The sequence below is a fragment of the Coregonus clupeaformis genome, unplaced genomic scaffold (assembly GCF_020615455.1).
Source record: "Coregonus clupeaformis isolate EN_2021a unplaced genomic scaffold, ASM2061545v1 scaf0810, whole genome shotgun sequence".
Lineage (NCBI taxonomy): Eukaryota > Metazoa > Chordata > Actinopteri > Salmoniformes > Salmonidae > Coregonus > Coregonus clupeaformis.
The window spans coordinates 64,229-89,364 of NW_025534265.1; the positions used below are offsets into that span (position 1 = coordinate 64,229).

Here is a 25,136-nt window from a genome sequence, read left to right on the forward strand (position 1 = left end):
AAAATCCCTGTAGAAGTTAATGGAAACAAAGCTAATGACTTCTCAAACCCCAAACCCAGTCCTGGTCTGATTGGTCTGTTTCTCAAGCGTTCCCGGAAGTCTCGCGACGTTGCGCCTCTGGGTTTAGAAACTCGGGAACTACTTTAAGACAGATACTCGGAAGAACACCCTGTCTAACATGTGATATTTTTATAAAAAATATGGTTAATTTATTAAATGTCTGTCTCGGCTATCTTGTAAAATAACTGAAGAGTAAACTGGACAAACTAGAACAAACAGACAAGAGGACAGCGAACCCATTTTCATGAACGTTCATACGCTACTTCCGGAAACAAAGTGCCAGTTTACCTTGGCCGTCACTAGTTACCACAGCCACAAAGTCATAAATCCCGCCCATTTCTACAATGTATTTTCTTAAAATGTGTATTTTAAACCTAACCACACTGCTAACCATATGCCCAACTCCGACCTTAAATTAAGACCAAAAAGCTAATTTTAGTTTTCATGAATTTATACAATATATCAAATTCTGACTTTGTGTCTGTGGTAACTAGTAGAAACCGTTTACCACCCAATCAGAAAACACTTGCATTTTAAATGTCGATTACTTTCTTGTTGGCAGCCAGCAGCCCTTTTCACTTCTGTTCTCCTGATGAAGGTTAATCAGTGAGTGACTAACCTCGAAACTTTGAAAACGTACCGCTACTAGCTAGCTATGTTAGTTCTTATTTTCAGAGGTCAAGGGAGCCAGTATTGTTGCCAACTGCTTCGCCTTCGTTGTTGCCAGCTCAACTGACTACCACACAGCTAGTAAGCTGGCTAGCTCGCTAGCTAATGCCTAAATGGGAACACAAGAAGATGAGAGAGGTATGCTAACGACTGTTCATTTATAACTAACTAAGAAGAAATAGCACCTAACTTGGTGGTTACTGTATTTGGTAGCTAACAATATCAATCAGGAGAATAACTAGTAGGCTATTTAAGGAGTTATCCAGTACATTTCGTGAACCTAGCTATCTAACTTAGCTACTGTAACATACAAAGCCAGTTTGCTAACTAGTGATATTTGCGCTAGTATTAGCTGGCTTACCACACTGTAGTTGGTGTTGCTAACATTTCTAAACTTAGCTACTGTGAAGTTAGCTAGTAGCATACTGTGCCTGCCTTCTGCCCGCGCATGCCACCAAATTAGCCGCCAATATGTCAACAATCATGTTGGGATGGTTGCCACCAACTGAGCAGTTTTGTTGTGCATTTATGTCAACAAACTGAATCAAATCACATTTATTTATAAAGTTATTTTTTACATCAGCAGATGTCACAAAGTGCTTATACAGAAACTCGGCCTAAAACAGCAAGCAATGCAGATGTAGAAACACGGTGGCTAGGAAAAACTCCCTAGAAAGGCAGAAACCTAGAGAGGAACCAGGCTCTGAGGGGTGGCCAGTCCTCTTCTGGCTGTGCCAGGTGGAGATTATAAGATTACATCAATCAATCAAATTGATTTATAAAGCCCTTTTTACATCAGCAGATGTCACAAAGTGCTGTACAGGAACCCAGCCTAAAACCCCAAACTGCAAGCAATGCAGATGTAGAAGCACGGCCATTAAGGCCAGATCGTTCTACAAGATGTTCAAACGTTCATAAATGACCAACCAGGGTCAAATAATAATCAAAGTGGTTGTAGAGGGTGCAACAGGTCAGCACCTCAGGAATAAATGTCAGTTTGCTTTTCATAAGCGAGCATTCAGAGGTCAAGACAGCAGGTGCGGTAGAGAGGGGAGAGAGAGAGAGCGAGAGGCAGAGTGAGGGTCGAAAACAGCAGGTCCGGGACAAGGTAGCATGTCAAGTGAACAGGTCAGGGTTCCATAGCCGCAGGCAGAACAGTTGAAACTGGAGCAGCAGCATGACCAGGTGGACTGGGGACGGGGACAGCCAGGAGTCGTCAGGCCAGGTAGTCCTGAGGCATGGTCCTAGGGCTCAGGTCTTCCGGGAGGGAGAGATGGGAGATTACTTAAATTCACACAGGACACCAGATAAGACAGGAGAATTTCACCAGACAGGACAAACTGACCCTAGCACGTAGACTATTGCAGCATGGAGGCTGAGACGGGGGGGTCAGGGGACACCAGGCAGGACACTCAATAATAGGACCTACTGAAGAGATGATTCTTCAGTAAAGATTTAAAGGTCTAGATCGAGTCTGCGTCTCTCACATGGATAGGCAGACCATTCCATAAAAATTGAGCTCTGTAGGAGAAGGCCCTGCCTCCAGCTGTTTCTTAGAAATTCTAGGGACAATAAGAAGGTCTGTGTCTTTTGACCGTAGGTACGAGCAAGTCCATGTAGCAAGTCCATGTAATGCTTTGTAGGTTAGCAGTAAAACCTTGAAATCAGACCTAGTCTTAACAGGAAGCCAGTGTAGAGAGGCTAGAACTGGAGTAATATGATCACATTTGTGGGTTCTAGTCTGTATTTAACACTAACTGAAGTTTATTTAGTGCTTCATCCGGTTAGCCGGAGAGTAGAGCGTTGCAGTAGTCTAAGCTGGAAGTGACAAAAGCATGGATTAGCTTTTTTTGCATCATTTTTGGACAAAAAGTTTCAGATTTTTGCAATGTTACGAAGATGGAAAAAAGCTGCCCTTTAAATATTCTTGACATGTTCGTCAAAATAGAGATCGGTGTCCAGAGTAACACAAAGGTCCTTCCAGTTTTATTTGAGACGACTGTACAACCATCAAGATTAATTGTAAAATCAAACAGCAGATCTCTTTGTTTCTTGGGACCTAGAACTAGCATCTCTGTTTTGTCCAAGTTTAAAAGTAAAACATTTGCTGCCATCGACTTCCTTATGTCTGAAACACAGGCTTCCAGGGTAGGCAATTTTGGGGCTTCACCGTGTTTCATTGAAATGTACAGCTAGCTTGTGTGTCGTCCGCATAGCAGTGAAAGTTGACATTGTGTTTCCGAATGACATCACCAAGAGGTAGAATATATAGTGAAAACAATAGTGGTCCTAAAACGGAACCTTGAGGAACACCGAAACGTACCATTGATTTGTCAGAGGACAAACCATCCACAGAGACGAACGGATATCTTTCCAACAGATCAGATCTAAACCAGGCACAAACTTGTCCGTGTAGACCAATTAGGGTTTCCAATATCTCCAAAATAATGTGGTGATCGATGGTGTCAAAGCGGCACTACGGTCTAGGAGCAAGAGGACAGATACTTGGTCTGAAGCCATTAAAAGTGAATTTACCACCTTCACGGGTGCAGTCTCAGTACTATGATGGGGTCTACAACCAGAATGGAGCGTTTGGATACGTTATTTGGCTTCGGGAAGGCAGTGAGTTTTTTTGAGAGGAATGCGAGATTCGATATAGGCCGGTAGTTTTTCCTGGTCAAGGTGTTTTTCAGGAGAGGCTTTATTACTGCCACTTTTAGTTTTAACGTAGCCTAGTTCATAACTGCTCTGAGAAGTATGATCTACACTATGCATTTTATTAATAAATTCAAGGTCTACATTTAGTGTGTGATGTCCCTTTTTACAGATTGGGTGGACGTGGCGAATGATATCCTTAGCAAGTGTCACATTAACCTGAGACTGAGGAAGGTGACGGACTGTAATGCCAATGTTTTTGTCGCCTTGTATGAGGCCATCTTGGGGGAGAAAGTCCCAGGTAAGTTTACACCAAACATGACACAATAAACATGCCCCCCAAAAGAGCAATATGTGTTTTTTGAGACATCTCAACTGTCCCATGTTAGTTCATGTTGTGATTTTAAAAAAAAGCTGCTGCACTGCATACTGTTAAGGCCAAGAACTGAGTGCTTTAGAGGAGAGTATTCTTAGAATTTCAAGAATGCCACACAGTGCTACTTATGATCGTCAATCCTGCCAACACAAGACTGTGTTTGTCAATGAGCTCGTTTGTGTGTACTGAAGTGATCATTAGTAAGTGGCCAAAGTGCACAAGAGGCTGTGATTTGGACCCGTGTGTGTGTGTGTGTGTAGACTACATCGCCGCCCCGGGCAGTCAGGAGGATGATGTCCACAACATCCAATCTGTGATCGACTCCCTGGCTCTGGATTACCTTCAGATCAGCCTTTCACACATCACAGGTGAGCAGCTCTTACACTGCCTTTACTCAGTATTCACTAGTTAATGAACTGGTAACTGCTACTCTATTCCCTAGGTATTCAGTCGTTCATCGTCTGATCAAATCAAATGTTATTTGTCACATGCTTCATAAACAGGTGTGGACTAACAGTGAAATGCTTACTTCCCAACAATGCAGAGAGAAAAGAGAAATAATAGACAAAATAATGAGGAATAAATACACAATGAGTAATGATAACTTGGCTATATACATGGGGTACCAGTACCGAGTAGTTGTGCCGGGGTACGAGGTAATTGAGGTAGATATGTACATATAGGTAGGGATAAAGTGACTTGGCAACTGGATAGATAAAACAGTAACAGCAGTGTATGTGATGAGTCAAAAGAGTTAGTGCAAAAAGGGTCAATGCAGATAGCTAAATAGTTAACCAACAGCTACCCGGACTAACTATTTAGCAGTCTTATGGCATGGGGGTAGAAGCTGTTCAGGGTCCTGTTGTTTCCAGACTTGGTGCATCGGTACCGCTTGCTGTGCGGTAGCAGAGAGAACAGATGATGAATGCTGAAAGAAAATCAAGTGATCTATTTAGCTACAACTAGAGGGTCTCTGGCTAAATTGCTGTTTGAATTCCAAAGCACAGCCTTGTTCAGAGCAAACGCAACCCTCTTTGTTTTGGGAAATTCACTGTAACAAGATGCAGACTGGTTGGTTCTATTAAAAGGACAACAATGTGGTGTTGATTATAGTTCCACTGATTCATCTCTTGTCCTAATGGGTTTTTCCCCCGGCTCTAGGTGAGAACATTGTACGAGGGGACAAGGAGTCCATCAAGAACCTGTTGGAGATCTTTGACGGGCTGCTTGAGTACCTCACCGAGCAGATCAGTGAAGAGGAGTCGCAAAATGGAGGTAGACAAAATACTTCTTATTCTTACTCCATTACCCTCTCAACTGTTGTATTTAGGCCTTTATTTAACCAGTAAGTCCTATTGAGGTCAGAAGACCTGCCTGGAAACATACCTAAATCTACAGCTTTAAAGAGAAGAAGAGGATGTTAAAGCACTGTCTCCTTCTTGAAGCCTCGTTCTTCCTGATCTGATATCACCCCATCTCCCTCAAGCTTAATCTGTGTCACTGAGTGAGACACACAACCCTGTTTGGGTGAGATCACCCACACATATCAAGTGGACATAGTGGCCTTTATAAACCCGGTTTAGAGGCGGCTGGCGCTGGGATTACTGGGAAGCGGTTGGCCCATTCAATTGGCAGCGCTCCGCATGCCTTTGTGTCCGTCTATGGTGGAATGCTGGTCTGCTGGCCCTCTCTCCCATCGCAAAACACCAATTAGACTTTTAATGACCGACTATCTGCTCTGGAAATGAAAATGACATGCACTGAAAGAAGGCCCTGATGAAAAAGGCTGGTTTATCAAAACTGATGGGGTTGGCGACTTGATGTAAATCTAAAAGGAGCTGTGTGTGTTTGTCTGTGATGCTACAGAACGCGGTTCACCAATATTATCGACCGATATTGGCCTATTACAGCTACAGTGGGGGAAAAAAAGTATTTAGTCAGCCACCAATTGTGCAAGTTCTCCCACTTAAAAAGATGAGAGAGGCCTGTAATTTTCATCATAGGTACACGTCAACTATGACAGACAAAATGAGAAAAAAAATTCCAGAAAATCACATTGTAGGATTTTTAATGAATTTATTTGCAAATTATGGTGGAAAATAAGTATTTGGTCAATAACAAACGTTTCTCAATACTTTGTTATATACCCTTTGTTGGCAATGACACAGGTCAAACGTTTTCTGTAAGTCTTCAAGGTTTTCACACACTGTTGCTGGTATTTTGGCCCATTCCTCCATGCAGATCTCCTCTATGTTGATGTTTTGGGGCTGTCGCTGGACAACACAGACTTTCAACTCCCTTCAAAGATTTTCTATGGGGTTGAGATCTGGAGACTGGCTAGGCCACTCCAGGACCTTGAAATGCTTCTTACGAAGCCACTCCTTCGTTGCCCGGGCGGTGTGTTTGGGATCATTGTCATGCTGAAAGACCCAGCCACGTTTCATCTACAATACATGGCCCCATTCATTCTTTCCTTTACACGGATCAGTCGTCCTGGTCCCTTTGCAGAAAAACAGCCCCAAAGCATGATGTTTCCACCCCCATGCTTCACAGTAGGTATGGTGTTCTTTGGATGCAACTCAGCATTCTTTATCCTCCAAACACGACAAGTTGAGTTTTTACCAAAAAGTTATATTTTGGTTTCATCTGACCATATGACATTCTCCCAATCCTCTTCTGGATCATCCAAATGGACTCTAGCAAACTTCAGACGGGCCTGGACATGTACTGGCTTAAGCAGGGGGACACGTCTGGCACTGCAGGATTTGAGTCCCTGGCGGCGTAGTGTGTTACTGATGGTAGGCTTTGTTACTTTGGTCCCAGCTCTCTGCAGGTCATTCACTAGGTCCCCCGTGTGGTTCTGGGATTTTTGCTCACCGTTCTTGTGATCATTTTGACCCCACGGGGTGAGATCTTGCGTGGAGCCCCAGATCGAGGGGAGATTATCAGTGGTCTTGTATGTCTTCCATTTCCTAATAATTGCTGCCACAGATAATTGATATTCAATATATAGGATGAAAAAAGGGACTCTCATGCTTACCTTAATTTCACAATGTAAGAAATCAACATTTGAACCATATTTATTGGACAATTTTTGGATAGCAATTTATGCGAATTCGGTGTGGGAAGATTACACTTTTAAATTTTCCCGGCATAAAACAGTATATCGGCAGATATATCGGTATCAGTAAGTTTGTCCCCCCCAAAAAATCAAAACCAGTATCGTACCCAGAATAACATATCGGACGGCCTCTAGTTTAAACCTCTTGATATTTCGGATTGCTGGGATAAACTATGCATGAGTCACTACAGGTAGTGTTACTGTCATACTCGATGAACTCTTCGATGCACTTTCACAATGACATGGCAAGAACAGTTGCTTGTTTCACTTCTGCTTTTGGAAATGGTTGTATCATTTGTGTATCTATGAGATCCGATGTCTATGGATAAGTATGTCCAGTGCTGATTCTACTACTCTAACCGAGTGTGTTAATGTGACTAAAATATTTGTATATTTACGGACTGATTGGTGGTCTGAAAGTCGACTGGGAGCTTGTTCGTTTCCTCATTGCATCACAGCAGGAGCCTGTCACCGTCACCACATTGTGCTATGTTGTAGTCACCAATCTCTCTCTCCTCCCTCCTTCAATCCTCCCCCTTTCCCCCCTCCAGACAAAGAACCAAACGATGGTCCCGTGGAGGATGCCCCCCTCCCTACAGGGCCAGTGGTCCACCAGACAGAGGAACAAGAGGCCATAATGGAGAGAGCCTCCCAGTATTCTAGTGTGCAGTGAGTGTTTCAATCAACAACTAGATATTCCACACTACAGGTGCTATGTACATTTCCATGGTTTCCGATTCAGTTCCGTGTTCAAGCAGAGTTCCAGTTCTGTTGATACAACCAAAGACACTACATCATGAGACAAGACACTTATAAATGCTATTTAGCAGACGCTTTTATCCAAAGCGACTTTAGTCATGCATGCATACATTTTACGTATGGGAATCGAACTCACTACCCTGGCATTGCAAACGCCAAGCTCTAGCAACGAGCCAGACAGGACCACTTCAAATGTCATCATCGTGCAGGGCAAGTCGGTACATCCTATTGACACAACAGCCAGTCAGGCAGTCACAACACAAATGTCAACAGTAACTGCGAATTCTAAGGTTGGACACGGAACACAAACATCTGTAGCATCAGTATGTATACACAGCCTGTTCCGATGGCTGTCGCACAGAAAGGCTGGCTGGAAAGTCAGCAAAGCTGAATGAGTCATTGTGGGTGACGTAAACCTCTGTTCCTAAACCTGGAAACACAATGGACTGTTTTGAATACGTGCACGTTGTAATTCTCTAACTTGGACTGGTATCACACAAACCAGACACACTGACGCACCTTTAAGTCCATTTAACTGTTTGGGTGGTCTTTTCTTTGATTGACTTTGATAGTGATACATCTGTAACTTTAAGATTGTTCTTTTATCTTCCAGCTCTGCAGTCCAGTCTAGCAGCAAACATTCCCTCCACTCTTGGAATGCGGAGGAGACGGGCTCGACCAATGAGCTTATCCGGCTGGGAGACTCCGCCCGCACATTCACGGCCAAACAAGAAGGTAGGCGGGACCAAAACCTTGTTCCTGGCCCATGACATAGAATGCTAAAAAATGAAAAACTTTCCTCTGTCTTTCTCTATTTACATTTGGACTCATCAAATCACATTTTATTTGTCACATGCTTCATACACAACCGGTGTAGAGTAACAGTGAAATGCTTACTTACGGGTCCTTTTCCAACAATGTAGTAAAGATAAAAATATAAATAGTAACACAAGGAATAAATACACAGTGAATAACAATAGCGAGTAAAAATAACATGGTACCTGTACCGAGTTGATGTGTTGGGGTACGAAGTAATTACATTTAAATTACATTTTAGTCATTTAGCAGATGCCCTTATCCAGAGCGACTTACAGGAGCAATTAGGGTTAAGTGCCTTGCTCAAGGGTAAATCAACAGATTTTTCCCTAGTACGCTTGGGGATTCGAACTAGCGACCTTTCGGTTACTGGCCCAACGCTCTTGACTGCTAGGCTACCTGCCGCCCCTAATTGAGATAGCTAATTGAGCTAATTAATGTAGCTATGTACGTATAGGAAAAGTGAATAGGCAATAGGATAGATAAGACAGTAGCAGCAACGTATGTGGTGTGTGTGTGGTGTCAGTATGCATGTGTGCGCGTGTTATGTGTGTGTTGGGTTACGTATGTGTGGGTTAAGTCCAGTGTGTGTGCATAGAGTCGGTGCAAGAGAGTTGGTGTAAATAAGGGTCAATGCAGGTAGTCCGGGTAGACATTTGATTAGCTATTTAGCAGGGGCCTGTTCAGGGTCCTGTTGGTACCGCTTGCCATGCAGTAGCAGAGAGAACAGTCAATGGCTTGGGTGGCTGGAGTCTTTGACAATTTTTTGGGCCCTTCTGACACCGCCTGGTATACAGGTCCTGGATGGAAGGGAGCTTGGCCCCAGTGATGTACTGGGCCGTACTCACCACCCTCTGTAGTGCCTTGTGATTCGGTGTCTTGTAGTTGCCATACCAAGCGGTGATGCAGCCGGTCAAGATGCTCTCAGTGGTGCAGCTCTATAAGTTTTTGAGGATCTGAGGGCCCATGGCAAATGTTTTTCAGCCTCCTGAGGAGGAAGAGGCGCTGTCGTGCCCACTTCACAACTGTGTGGGTGTGTGTGGACCATGTTAATTCGTTAGTGATGTGGACACCAAGGAACTTGAAGCTCTCGACCCGCTCCACTGCAGCCCGTCAATGTGGATGAGGACGTGCTCCATTTCCTGTAGTCCACCATCAGCTCCTTTGTCTTGCTGACGTTGAGGGAGAGGTTGTGTTTTCCTGGAGCCACACGGCCAGGTCTCTGACCTCCTCCCTATAGGCTGCCTTATCGTCGTCGGTGATCAGTCCTACCACCATTGTCGTCAGCAAACTTCATCCACCTTTCGCTTATCAAACAGCACATGATGCTGATGAGGTATCCAGTTTTTCCGGTCGTTTTTGCCGTCTTTCCTATGGAATTGTGTATGGAGACAGTGCGTAATGGTTATTTTATTATGTGGTCAGGGGGTTCGTTTTTCCTCAAGTGGAAGTTACAAAAATAACCAGGATTATGTCACCTTTTCCTTTAAATAGCCCCTGTCCTCTCATTAGTTTCCACTAAGTCCCTCTCCTGAGTCGCTACATTAACTGTCTTCAACAGTTAGTTAGAATATGAATGGCCTGTATACTTGTCTTTCCCCATTGTATGGATCTTGTGTATATTCGCCAGACAATGCCAGGGTCATTGGCAAGGCTAGGCATTGATAGCTAGGACTACAGAACTGTATCTGAGAACATCATTCAGAACTGTAGGCTACTTAAAGAACAGTCAGTGGTGGGAAAAAGTACCCAATTGTTGTACTTGAGTAAAAGTAAAGATATCTTAATTGAAAATGACTCAAGTAAAATTGAAAGTCACCCAGTAAAATCCTACTTGAGTAAAAGTCTAATAGTATTTGGTTTTAAATATACTTAAGTATCAAACGTTTTTAAAGTAATTTCAAATTCCTTATATTAAGCAAACCAGACAATTATTATTAATTTTTTTAATTTACGGATAGCTAGGGGCACGCTCCAACACTCAGACATAATTTACAAACAAAGCATGTGTTTAGTGAGTCGGCCAGATCCGAGGCAGTAGGGATGACCATGGATGTTCTCTTGATAAGTGTGTGAATTGGGCCATTTTCATGTCCTGCTAAGTATTCAAAATGTAACGAGTACTTTTGGGTGTCAGGGAAAATGTATGGGGTAAAAAGTACATATTGTCTTTAGGAATGTAGTAAAGTAAATGTTGTCAAAAATATAAAATAGTAAAGTACAGATACCCCCAAAAACTACTTAAGTAGTACTTTCAAGTATTTTTACTTAAGTACTTTACACCACTGAGAACAGTGAACCAGTTAGTGGCAAATATAATATTTTTCTTGAACCCTTGGTCATACAGCCTGCATAACACTATAATATAATATAACAGATGCCATGAACAGCCATAACATCTGATAATCATGTACAATACTGTACAATGTACACATACTCCTACAATACATTGCCTACAAAATCTATAGCTCTAACTGCTACCTATGTTACCTCTCCCTAACAGTGGACGCCTCTTCCACGGGCCCCCCGGGAACCCCAGGCATCCAGGCCACTCTACTGAGGGAGCCCCTGCACTCGGCCATCCCCCTGCAGCCCCCCTACCAGACCACCCCCCACAGGCCGGACAGAGCTCCCCACTCGGGTAGCCAGTCTCCCCCAGCCAACGGTCTCGGCAGCGGGTCCGCAGTGGAGCAGGAGGCACCCGCTGGCACCTCGGAGGTATGTCCATCTAGTTAAATATATCCATGCTGAATCTATTCAAATTACGCTACACTCTTTTGTTTATTGCTTTGTAATACAGGATCAACTTTCCCAAGACACGTTTTTAATCAGTGTTTCAAAGGTCTCAGCAAACTACTGTGATCTGAAACACATTCTGAAGTGACCTCAGCCAAGTACAGTTTACAGAGTAGCTTCCTTCTATCTCTGAAAAAGGATGAGCTGTTGCTGACTCATGCCGACTCATCCAAAATGGCCACTAGACGCATCACAGGAGTCACTTTTCCAACGCGTTCCTCCTCTCTGTTTATGGGCGACAACACTCCTAACCTGGGAATGACGTCACATCCCACCTGCATGCCTCTGGCAAGTCCAGACACGCTAACAGGGGCAAATACTTTCCACTTTTTATTCCATTACAAACTGGGGCTCGCTCTGTCTGAAGAAATTCGACATCGGTGGATCTAGAGTTGGAGAGACCTTTATGGTCTATGTATGCTCTGCCTGGCATACCTCAACAAACTTGGCTAGCTCTGACACTGGTCGATGAGTTGACTGAGAAACAGTTCTACATTCACATGCCATTTACAATATGACCCAGGGCCAGAGTGGGGAGAACAAGTATTTGAGTCAGCCACCAATTGTGCAGGTTCTCCTACTTAAAAAGATGAGAGAGGTCTGTAATTTTCATCATAGGTACACGTCAACTTGAACAGACGAAATGAAAAAAAAAATCCAGAAAATCACATTGTAGGATTTTTAAGTAATTTATTTGCAAATTATTGGAGACATAAGTATTTGGTCACCTACAAACAAGTAAGATTTCTGGCTCTCACAGACCTGTTATTTTCTTTAAGAGGCTCCTCTGTCCTCCACTCGTTACCTGTATTAACTGGCACCTGTTTGAACTCGTTATCTGTATAAAAGACACCTGTCCACAACACTCAAAAATCACACTCCAACACTCCACAATGGCCAAGACCAAAGAGCTGTGTAAGGACATCAGGGACAAAATTGTAGACCTGCACAAGGCTGGGAGGGCTGACAGGACAATAGGGAAGCAGCTTGGTGAGAAGGCAACAACTGTTGGAGCAATTATTAGAAAATGGAAGACAGTTCAAGACGACGATCAATCTCCCTCGGTCTGGGGCTCCACGCAAGATCTCACCTCGTGGGGTCATCAAAATGATCACAGGAACGGTGAGGGAACAGCCCAGAACCACACGGGGACCTAGTCAATGACCTGAAGAGAGCTGGGACCAAAGTATCAAAGACAAACCATCAGTAACACACTATGCCGTCAGGGACTTAAAATCCTGCAGTGCGACGACGTGTCCCCCTGCTTAAGCCAGTGCATGTCCAGGCCCGTCTGAAGTTTGTAGGGGAGAGAAGGTCATATGGTCAGATGAGACCAAAAATAGATAGTTTTTGGTAAAAACTCAACTCGTCGTGTTTGGAGGACAGAAGAATGATGAGTGCAACCCAAAGAACACCATACCAACTGTGAAGCATGGAGGGTGGAAACATCATTCTTTGGGGCTGCTTTTCTGCAAAGGGGACCAGGACGACTGCACCGTGTAAAGGAGAGAATGGATGGGGCCATGTATCGCGAGATCTTGAGCGAACAACCTCCTTCCCTCAGTAAATGCATTGAAGATGAAAGCGTGGCTGGGTCTTCCAGCATGACAACGATCCCAAACACACAGCCAGGGCAACTGAGGAGTGGCTCCGTAAGAAGCATCTCAAGGTCCTGGAGTGGCCTAGCCAGTCTCCAGACCTCAACCCCAATAGAAAATCTTTGGAGGGAGCTGAAAGTCCGTGTTGCCCAGCGACAGCCCCAAAACCTCACTGATCTGGAGAAGATCTGCATGGAGGAATGGGCCAAAATACCAGCTACAGTGTGTGCAAAACCTGGTGAAGACCTACAGGAAAACGTATGATCTCTGTCATTGCAAACAAAGGGTTCTGTAACAAAGTATTAAGTTCAGCTTTTGTTATGTACCAAATACTTATTCACAATAAATGCAAATATAATTCTTAAAAATCATACAATGTGATTTTCTGGAATAATATTTTAGATTCGTATCTCACAGTTGAAGTGTACCTATGATAAAAATTACAGGCCTCTACATGCTTTTTAAGTGGGAGAACTTGCAAAATCGGGTGTGTTCTCACTGTATGCACACCAACACAAGTCATCCCTTTCTAATGAGTTTCCACCTTCTAGTCTCTCCACTGGATAAGGCCCAGTCAGGATATAAATATATATATATATATAACCCATGAAGTCACATTATGGGTGATGGAAAAGAGCTGTGGTATGGATGAAACAAAATACAGTATTTACCCCAATTGACCTGCACACTACTGCTATTCTTTCTTTCTGTCTCTTTCTCCTTCTAATTCACTCCAATGATAAGGCAGTGTACTACTTTACTACTGTATTTACTTAGCATTGTTTTACATTTGAGTCATTTAGCAGATTTACAGGCGCAATAGGATTAAGTGCCTTTCTCAAGGGCACATTGACAGATTGGGATTCGAACCAGCGACCTTTGGTTACTGGCCTAACGCTCTTAACCGCTAGACTACCTGCCGCCTGTGACACTGGTATTTCAATGCTTTATATTGACCCTCAGTCATTTCCTGGTAGCGGTAGTTAATGCCATGCATCTTTTGTGTGATATTTCGTTAGCATCCGCTAGCTAGCCACTGAGACTCCTCCTCCCCCATTGAGTGGAAATGCATCCACTCCTTTGTCTCTGTCCCCTTTTCTCTTAGTAATGAATAACCAGCTCTTTCTCTCAGTCCCCAAGGCCAGTGGCTGACGCGGTTACCAATGGATTGCGCTCGCCAGCCCTGCACCACTCACCCGGTGAGTAGACAGAACGGACTGCTCTGAATAGCACGTCTGTAGCCATTGAACTAAAGTATTTTTGCACACAGTTCAATGCATCAGAAATAAATGTGTAGCACCTCAAACCATGTATCAATTTGACTTATTCAACCTCTTACTCCCTCCATGCTTTTCATTTGTAGTCGAGAGTGAGAAGTCTGTGTCCAGTCAAACCAAGGCCAGGCTAGAGGAGGCCAAGGAGCAGCCGGAGGTAAGGCATGACGAACCGCTCGCCCTCTAGACTGTTGTAGTTACAATGCTTCAAATGAGGGCTAATTCAATAATTGAAGTCTACCTCATGCCTAATTCAAATCTAATTATTATTTGCCAATGCATGTCCAGTTTATGTCCAATTCATGTTCAATTTACAGCTAATTCATGACTAAATTGTTTAATTTGTCACAAATGTCTCTGTCTATAGCCTACCAGTGTGGGGTCCAGGAGGGTTCTATTCCGGACACAGCCAGACATTCATTTCCTCACCCTGCAGGATGAGCTTGAGGACAGGGCACCACTGGACACTGAGGAAGACGAGCGAGGAGGAGGAAGAAGTTGAGGAAGAGACCTTCACGCAGCAGGACAGCCGGGCTCACAGGGGGCGGACGGGCCTCAGGTAAGTACAACAAAATGGGAGGTTGTTAGAATAGCATAGCGAAAAAAGCAATATATAAGTTAGTTACACACAGAGGTCCTACACACTGCCACTCAATCTAACATTCACCTCCCTGCCTACCTCTTTTTCTGTCTCTACTCTTCCTATCTCTCTTTCTACCTTTTGCCCCCCCCCCCTCTCTCTCTCTCTCTCTCTCTCTCTCTCTTGCTCTCTCTCTCTATCTCTCTCTCTCCCTCTCTCTCTCTCCCTCTCTCCTGTCAGCAGTAGCAGGGTACTAGATGAGGAAGATTGTAGGGAGCCTCTCTCCTGGCGTAGACAGAGGAACAGGAAGGCAGAACAGGAGCTGCACCACATGTCTGAGAAGCTGTCCCGACGGCTAGAGGAGCTGGACCTGGTGAGTGGTACACGCTTGTCTTTATGTGGACCTTACTGTGTGTGGCCAGCTATATTTCCATTGTCGGAGATACGGGACGAGTTCGGAGCAGTCTAACCACGTGTCGGATGCCTTCCAATCCCATTCACCTGGAGAATCTTCTCACCCGACGTGATTTCACTTTGCATGCGCCACGGCTGACCATTTAATCGCACCGGTAAATTGTGTGCGGGGAAGAACGGAGGTGTCGAGAGCTGGGATTGTGTCACCCCCGCATCTCAGCAATGTCAATCTAGATTTAACGGTGTGTTTCCACTCCTCAGATGTTAAAGAGAGCGCTAGGAGAGAGCGGAGAGCCCGATGAGGTCAAAGGGGAGGACAAACAGTCCCACCACAGTGACAGTGTCATGGAGTGTCACAGGCCCCAAAGGAGGCCAACAGGTACACACACTCCTCCACCTCTTCAATCACATCAGGGCCCGTATTCATACAGCATCTCAGAGTAGGAGTGTTGATCTAGGATCAGTTAGCCTTTTAGATCATAATGAATAAGATTGTATGGGCAGATCCTAGATCAGCACTCCTACTCTGAGATGCTTTGTGGGTACGGTCCCAGATTGCACCACACTTCTCCAACAAAAGCACAGTTGACTAGCCTGAATGTAGAATTATAATAAGTAATTATTGACCAACTCTATGATTAACATTTCCTTGTCTTTAACCTCTGACCCTTCTCCCAGGTACGACGCGAGCCACCGCAGCCCCCTGTACCCGCTCCCTGTCCCCCTCTCCTCCCCGGGCCCGCCGTTCCCTTTCAGGTCAGCTAGAGGGCGCCATGAGGGAGGCGGTGAGTGGAGGGGTCACACAGAGACACAGCGCCGCCCGTACGCGCCGACGAGAACTCCGCCATCTACAGAGCCAACAGAAACACAGCCAGGTCAGAGGGAATTGCCATATCATCACATTAACCAACGCCATATTCAGTGTAAAGACTGTCACCTTTTTAAGAGACAAGTTGAACGATCTAACATAGTTGGTGGGTACACATCTCTCTCTAGCTGGAAAAAGCCTATGAGGAGGAACTGAAAGTGTACGAGGACAGAGAACGGGCTGCCATGGCCAAGGAACGAACCAGAGCACAGGAGGCGGTGAGAGAGAGAGAGAGAGAGAGAGAGTGTGTGTGTGGGTAAACAGCATCGGCCCTACTCGTTGTAGCCCTGGGGAGGTGTGAGCATTAGACACCATGTGACTGTGTATACAGTATCCCTCCGGCAGATCATGTCTTGTGTGTGTGTGTCCATATGCATGTGATAGAGACTGTGAGTGTGTCTCAATATTATCTACAGCTGACTTTCTATATGTGGTTGTGTCCTGTAGGAGAGGGAGTACAGAGAGGCCATACTGAGAGATGTTCCCAGAACCCCCAAACCGTCCCAAGTGTACACCACAGCAGCCCAACACCGCTCCCCCAGGACCAGACAACCAACACCGGGCCGCAGACGACAGGACAAAACCAGGAGAGCCCCACCAAGTAAGACCCCCAAGCTGGAGTCTCTGCCAGTGAGATGGAGACAGTATCAACTCAATCTGATCTAAGTACAAAGTGGCTTCCTCTCCTTCGTTTGCCCGGAAGTGAAAATGCAGTATTGGCCTCGGTGAAACTAAAATGGAGGATGCCTACTTGGCTATCTATTCAATCCTTTCAGATCTACATACGCCTTAGGAGGAGCTTGATATGGATTTGCGCAGTAGTCTAAGTGCACGGTATGGATTTGTCCCTCTATATGAACCGTTTGTGCTTCTCTCTCTGTCTCTCTCCCCCTTTTCCAGTGAAGGTGAAGGACAACGACCTGCTGCCCCTGCTCCTGGAGGAGTTCCCCCACCTGCACCTCTCGCCCCACGCCCTGGGCAGGATGTGGCAGCAGCAGCTGGGCCAGGTGGACCGCCTCAACGCCTCCCTCTCCCTGGACAACCAGAGACAGGGGCCACGCACTAAACTCACCAGCCAGGTGGGGGCGCTAAAACACACTATCACCATATAAACCACAGGGAGAGATGGGAGGTTTTAGCTTAGCTCTGCTTGCCAGATGGATCTCTGCAAGTCTCCTACCTGTCTGTAATGTTAAAACAGATGTCTAAGTGCGGAGCCTGTGATTGAGCGGTGACCCCATCATGACCCCAGAGACCAGGGTTCACCCTTCCAACTTTGCCACATCGATCTCCTCCTGTTCCCAAAGGGATGATTGATGTTAACTCATCAATGTTCTCTCTCCAGGTGGAGGAGGCTCAGAGGAGACACAACCTGCTGGTGGAGATCATCCGCAAAGAGCAAGAACACAACAGACGCCTGGTGAGCCACTCAAAACATGCACAAGCTTCAGCGTACACATTACCAGTCTTATGTCTCTCACACACTCTCAAACAAACACGCGCAAAGCAATAATAAAAAGAGCCCCTCTAACTGTAGACCCGTCTCGCTCCTCTCCCCCCTCCAGAGGGATTTTAAGGAGCGTATCCAGCAACAGAAGTCGACTCAGAACCGTCTGAAGGAGCAGAGGCAGCAGATTGCCCGGGCCAAGAAGTACCACAGTGACTACCACGTCCAGCTCCGCGCCCGCATGATGAGGGCCCGCACGAAAGAGGAGAGGGTCAGTCAGAGCGACGCCACGCTAAACCTCAATACCCAACACGGTTTAGATGCTCCTAGAATTTCATGTTTCAACGCTTCAAACACTGTACGGTCTTGTAAGGCTGCACTTTCCATTCCATTTTCCATCCATTTATTTTTCGATGGAAGGATTTTTGACACAATTGTTATGTATTTAGCTCTATTGTAAAGTAAACCAGGCCATGAACACAATGACTATACAAACCTATGTAATGATATGATTGGTTGTTTAGTGGTTGCATGATGGTTGTATAGTGGTTATGAAACTGTTGTATAACAGTGTGTGTGTGTGTGGTGTGTGTTCCAGATGTTTAAGCAGGTGTTTGAGGAGGGCTTGGAGGTACAGAAGGCTCGTCTCCGAGAGCAGAGGGCCTACGCCAAGGAGCAGCGCCAGGAGCACCAGAAAAAACACAGAGAGCAGATCCAGTCTATGGAGAACTATTACAAGGACCAGGTAGGAGCAACACACACACGACCCTCTTTCATATTAACACACACAAATACTATACAGATGTAGTGGGAGAGTAAACCCAAGAAACGGCTTCCTAATCTTGTCTCTGTTCCTGTATCTGCACTGATGGGAAAGAACGGGACAGCTGAATGCTAATTCCACGCTGTTCTGCACTCTTTCAGTTTTCATTGTTGGCTGAAACTCTCGCTATAGAGAGACAGGATATCCAAGTACGGAAGAATGCCCAAGAAAAGGTGAATGCATGCTAATGTACACATAATTTACTACATATACCTGTACTTTATTGAGTCTGTACATTTTGGGGAGATTGGGATGAATGCTCATACTTGACAGGTGAACTTATTCAAAGCGTTTCTCTGCAGGCCCTTCAAAAGATGAAGCGAGAGCTGCGCTCCAAGATGGAGAGGGAGATAGGTGAGCTGCAGAAGATTATCGTCCAGAACGACGACGACGACTACTTCCACGACCTGGAGGTCCAAAGGTTACGGGGTCGCGTGCAGATGGCTTCCTTCCAGTACAACACCAGCTGTCTGCACTGACCCCGCTAACGAGCTAGCAATCTGTAGCTACCTACCGCTAACTTTCCTTCGGCTGCTAAAAACAAACTCTCTAAAGTCTCTAAAACCCACGGATCTGAGTCCTACTCTTCGATTGTTTTAAATACTTGATTATTTAAGAATATTTTAAGAAATGACTCCCTCACTGTGCATTTTGATGGTAGTTCCACAGCCAAATGGGACCATTGTGAAAATTGCATGCAACACTAATTATGAGAATGTCTTGCCAGGACAAGGTTTTTGATTCCATTGTTTTCCCTATTCCTTTTAACTGTATGCTGGATTTGTCTTCCGTAGCGTTTTTAACAATGTTGATGGATTATTTATTTGATTGTACTGTAAATGACCTATTAGTCCAGTTTCTAGGTTATTTAACTAACCTGTTACGCTTTTTGAACACCAGAGAGCGCTGATAATCAGAATTCTGTAAAAGTTCCCTTTGCCAGTAAACGACCATACATACTAATAAACAAATCAGACTGTTAAGACATCCTGAGTTGACAAGGCCAGGTAGCATGAGAACAGGCTGTATGGGGCTGATTCAGACTCAGGAAATGTATGCCTTTCCTATGCACTTCTCAGTAGTTGGTATTCAGACTTGTTTATGGAGGTGCATAAGGAGGTTTGCGAGCGTGGTTCCATTGCACGCACTGAATACATTTAATTAAACTCCAGAAAACACACCCAATGGGTGGCCTACAAATTTGATCATGTCGTTTTTGTTCAATTAGTTTTTCTATTAATTTCTCTAAAGCAATCCCTTTAAATATGGTGTACCTTTTAATTTGATCAGTGCAAGACTTGAATGTAGACTATGGAGAATGGTTCAGAATATAGAAAGATGGCCATGAAAACATTTGCATATTTGTCTCCGTTCAGTACACATGGGTAGCTGTAAAAACACAGATTTTACAAATAATTTATTTTTAGGGAATGAATCCTACTTCATGGAAAATGTGCCTTTATAGCACAAAATAAAAAGGTGGTTTGATTCATTCTGAATGTTGCCACATTCAGTTAATCAATGGTAATGTTGGAAGTATGATGCCCATATAATTATACAATAGTATGGTATAATAAATATACGCTAATTGCCTGCGCTGATCATGAGACTGTGTGATGGCAAGTGCCAAGTCTTCAAAGAAACGGTGTGAGCTCCATAATGATTAATAAGCCTATAGGTCCCGATTTATTTTTACTACAATTTGCATTTGGCCTTCATTAAATATTGTCCACTATTACTTCACTCTCAGCCACAACCACAAGGACGTCACCGTGTTTACAGAGGAAAGAAATAAAGGTAGGTTAAATCAAATGATGTAATGGAATGATGCATATGTAGGGAAGGGAACGAACACTAAATTGGGGATATAGGCCCTACCTGGTTATTACTTATGGTCGCTACCGATAGTGGCTAATAATATTGAACAGATGCTATAGTCTACAAATTAAATTGAAGTTAACAGGAAAAGTAGGGGCATATGATTAAAACATAGGGAGCACAAAGGTTACATTTGACGCGACTTGCCTTGTCATCCAATTTGGCTTGCGTCTCAATCCCTACAAATTATAAGGCCATACAATAAAAATTCGGCATAATGGCACAGCATTTCATACTTCACTGTAGGAAAGGGGCATAAATAGGCCTACCTGTCATGTCAGTTTCCTGCCATGACTAGATTCACATTAATCTCCAGGTAAAATAGATCTAAACACAATTGTAATTTAGCCTATATTTACAATGCCCCTTATCCAAACGGATTACTCATTTCACATAATTATTAATTAGGACATGGAGATTGCTGTCATTTCTATCTGAAAATAAGAAAGTAGATGCTTTTTCTACTTGAAACCGACAGGTTCTCTTGCACTTATTCATGGAGTATCTGTAGACACAAGCCGCCACACCTCCATTTCCTTGATCTCCAACCCAAATGCCTACCTGCTGGCACTGGCGATTTCCCCCATGCTTAAGGTAAAAATCAGAATATCACAGAGAGAAAACTGCATTAAAATAGGAATAAAGATCATTTTACGCTAAACTCGGGTCTAAATTTCCCCCATATGAACAGACATTATTATATAGGCGTGAGAACATCAATTATCACTAATCAATCCTGTGTGTTCTGTCAGTGTCAAGGACACTCGTTCCAGGGATTGGCACCGATCTGAACTGACCAAAAGCATGTTAAGGCAAAGTCCATGATGCTTTTGGGAAATCAGCCCTGGTGAAAGCCATCTTAATGAGCTCCACTACATTGTTTTCACCTGTCAAGACTTTTCAAATCATTGCAGATGAATGGGAGATGAGGAGAGGATGGATTTTGAGCAGGATTTTGCAATTGAGAGCCTACATGGGAAATAATTTACCCTCATTGTGTGTGCAATTTATCTTACATATGAAATGTCTTACCAATTCCCTTCATTTTATGTGAGACCTAGGAAAGAAAAAACATAACACATCATTCTATGAAACATTATGCATTATTACAGCATAGAGTTTATTGCTTGTTTTCTGCAAGGGTACAAGAGGTTTATAATTTCCGCTTTTATTTTTCTTATTTACAGTGTCAGTTGAAGCTCACAGAGCAGCTGATGTGAAAAAACTATGAACACACACTGTAATAAATACAAAACAGACTGAAAAATGAGAAATAAAAACATGTTTAACATTTCAGACAAAAGTTTTGCAAATTTAATCAGAAGAAAACTCATTTACACACACAATACTTACACACACACACGGAAGAAAGGAAAGTGGGTTTTACACCATGTGAGAAATTGCACCGGTCGGCTACTAAAAGTGGCAGCACTCGGCTGGCAAAGCATGCTACGAGAAGCAACAGTCCATATTGTCTGATCTCTTATCCAGAAATGACTCCACCTCTTCCAATACCATCTCCTCATAAGACTGAGTGAAAGTCAATTATGTTCGACGTAGATAATAGAAAACGGTACTGTATGTGTGCACTGGACATGAGCTTTGTGTGTGCATATCTATACGCGTATATATCTACAAAAAAGTCAATCAGTCCATTAACTATTTAGTAAATAGATGGAAGTTGCTGATTATAACGGCAACACAAGTCTGCGTGTGCAAAAATGTATTGTTTTTTTAATGCATTTTATTCATTTTCTGTAAAATTAAAAGGTTGCTTGTGATCCACCACATATGAACAATATCTTATACTGCACAAAAGCACAATTTCAGGACACTTGATAATTGTCTTTCTGAAGAAAATCAGCTTTACCTTTGAACATACTGGATTGGGTCTATTTTGTTTTGCGTGTACGCAGGTGAATACAGTCCATGGTCATAGTCCACGTCCATTGACTATTAAACAGGCAGCATTAAAAAACATTCAACAGAATTTTTCGCATGTCAACACACATTTTGCTCAGAAGGGACAAAATAATAGCAAATAAATATTGTTAAAAAGTCCATTCATGCAAGGGCTGTGGTAGAGGCTCTATTAGGGTCATTTCTAGATGGGATACAGCTTTTGTCAAATTGATGTCAAAAGGTGATTTTTATTAGCATTTTAGCTAACCCTAACCCTTTTCCTAACCTGTGACGCTAATTCTCCTAACCTGCTACGTTAATTCTCCTAAAACCTTCTACGAAACGTCCATTTTGACAAAAGCTGTATTGCATTTAGACAAAAACCTCTAGTAGGGGAGAGCGCCCTCTGGTCCCAACCTCAGTCTCTTAGGGGCCAAAAGGTTAAAGGTTATGCACTCAGCTCTCCCTCAAAGAGAGGTCACAGGTTTGACCTGACAACGGCTTCCATAACCAGAAGATACTCTTCCATTTCACAAGTCAGCCTCACAAAAAAAGGAAGATGACTTCACCTGAGAATAGAGGTCTGTGATAACACCAACATGCTAGCATGTAAATGAATAGAAAGAGGAACAAGCCATATACAAAATAGGTATGCATTTGTACACATATATACTCAAAATTACAGGTAGATATACTTTATCTGTATATTTCCATTGAATGCAGTATGGTTGGAATAAAATGTGGTATATTTATTTTAACTTAATAATATGAAGAAAGCATGTCCTTTGTCGCCATTCAGTTTGTAAAGTGCTCTAGAGTGGCAAGGGGAAAAAAATCTCCTGCCATCTTAGGTTGGATGTCACTTTGAAAACGCCGACATCTTCCTTGAATTGCTTTCAACTAGCCTGGTCCCTGGGACAGAGTTCCACTCAATAAATGACCCACTTTGAGCGTTTGATAAGGAATTTCTATGATGTGATTTAAATGTACAATGTGCTATAATGATCTTTAGCGTTAAGTTAAACTCAGACTATCACCAAAGCGCAACAGGTCTACTTTATGTGTAGCTGGACGGGGTGAGGTGTTGAGGTTAGCATGTCTATTAGCTTTTGATGTCAAGGTGGCAGGAAGTTAGCTGTGTGAGACTGTATTGGTCATCAGTAAGACCTAGTTTCTCCTGGTTAGCTCATGGTCAGGAAAAACTCCCTGGCCCTAGTCATCTACTCAGCGTTGACCTTCATATTTCTCTCTCCCAGACCAAAGCAAACATAACTTCTCTAAAATACTCTTGTTGCAGTCTGGACCTTGGTATTCGATCGCATCAGATGACCCCCCCAAAAAAAAAATGCTTTCACGGAACGCACGTACTAGGCACCAGAGTTTTCTTCGGTCAGGAAAAACTCCTGGTCCAACACAAAACTGGTTGTATTTGGACTGTGGATTTCACCGTTATAATTACATACATACATACATACATACAAGCTACTACAAAAAGAAACAAAACAAAAAACTAAATAAAAGCTGGCATTCTCGCAGGGTTTCAAGGTAAGTAATCGTCAATCGTCTGTAGCAGCTGAAAAAGGAAGTGATATTTCTAAAAAAGAATGCGGTGAGAGAGGAGAGTGTTCCCGTGTGGTCTACCTCTCAGTCTGTCCTTCTGCAGTCTTGGTCTCCATATTGTCTTGGGGGACTGGGCAGCAGAAAGGGGTGTGGTCACAATCCTCGTGGGCGTGCCTGAACGTTGCAGGGTTCCCTTGGTGACAGCAGAGTCTATAGTCTTGCTGCGCTGACCGCACAAAACACACACGCTGACACACTCACTTCCCCACTGATGTGTCACTCATTCCACAGCAAAGCCGCACGTCTCCTCGATGGCTGTCAGCAGCTTGTCGTACAGCTTGTCATAGTGCTCGTAGGCGGGAACGTCAATCCGGTTAAAGCTGGACAGAGAGGGAAGGGGAAAAGGGGGAGAGAAAGAGTTTGGAAGAGAGAGGAGTACATTTTTAGTCTGAGTGGACAGTTTCGAAGCACCTTTATAACTTCCCCTATCGATGAATGAATTACATTTTATTTTTGTGTCAAATTGCCAGTTGGCAACCCATCCCTTACGGGATTAACTGACACAAACAAACATTTCAATAATTCACTGTGATAATTTAGTGATCATTCTATCTTTAAACTGTGCTACATACAAAACATGAATATTGGATTTGGACATGCATTTAAAACCAGTAATACTATATTAGTTGAGAGATTGGACACCCTTTTCATAACATGTCTTTGCCTCATTGACAGGTCATTGTAATTAAGAATATGTTGTTAATTGACTAACCTGTATAAAGGTTAAATGTATTGGGTAGCAGTCTTGTAGCAGTGTGTATCTATGTGTCTAAGTGGAGCAGGGGGCACTGAGGGAAGTGGTACTGTAACTGTACTCACCAGGTGTGGGCTTTGGGTAGATTGTTGGTGTTGGCATCGATCTGGTGGATGGTGAAGAGCCTGGGCCCCGCGGCACCTGGAGGGTAACACACACACAGAAAAAGAGAGTCAGCATAAATTCTCAGGCTGTCCATCATTACATTTCTCTACACATAGATGTCAGACAGTTCAGGACAGTTGACCAGTTGAACTCACTGTTTAGAACATGAACAAACATGGCTGCTGTTTTAACAACACTGGGTGTATATTTGATATACTGTATATTTTCGTTCAGAAAGCCAGCTGGGTCGGCCTCAGACACAGACAGAGACAGACAGAGACAGACAGAGACTCACAGGCAGGCGCACACAGACAGACCGACACGCAGACACACATACACAGAGACTCACACACACGGGCACGCACGGCTTGCACAGAAAGATCAACTCTCAAACACACACACTCAGAAACACACACACAGCTGCACTCTGAGGACTTCTGTTCCCCCAGGGACTTCCTGTCTGTCTGGATTTAACCAAACCCACTGAGGTCGACCACGACTCTGTCATGGAGACGGGGTCACCTCAGGCAGTCTGAGAGAATCGCAGTGTTTTCCACTAGCATCGGCCGTCGGCTATATAGCCAGTTACAAAGTCACTTTCAGCTGGGTACTTTTCCCACT

General features: G+C 43.8%; 1 protein-coding gene and 1 pseudogene across 1 annotated transcript; one reads left to right on the top strand and one right to left on the bottom strand.

Annotated features, from left to right (window-relative positions):
• The first annotated feature begins 465 nt into the window (after positions 1 to 465).
• On the top strand, positions 466 to 19,243 carry LOC121533277 (centrosomal protein of 95 kDa-like). Its single transcript, XM_045216821.1, is given in 22 exon segments — positions 466 to 867; positions 3,557 to 3,685; positions 4,021 to 4,128; positions 4,922 to 5,035; positions 7,433 to 7,550; positions 8,254 to 8,375; positions 10,960 to 11,174; positions 13,983 to 14,049; positions 14,214 to 14,281; positions 14,492 to 14,576; positions 14,578 to 14,683; positions 14,945 to 15,077; positions 15,380 to 15,497; positions 15,797 to 15,993; positions 16,115 to 16,204; positions 16,434 to 16,587; positions 16,887 to 17,065; positions 17,332 to 17,406; positions 17,552 to 17,704; positions 18,032 to 18,178; positions 18,358 to 18,429; positions 18,559 to 19,243. Coding segments are annotated over 22 exon segments (2,652 nt in total). The 5' UTR covers positions 466 to 842; the 3' UTR covers positions 18,736 to 19,243.
• Positions 19,244 to 21,218: 1,975 nt separating this feature from the next.
• LOC121532596 overlaps positions 21,219 to 25,136 on the bottom strand; it is a 67,642-nt pseudogene continuing 63,724 nt past the window's right edge.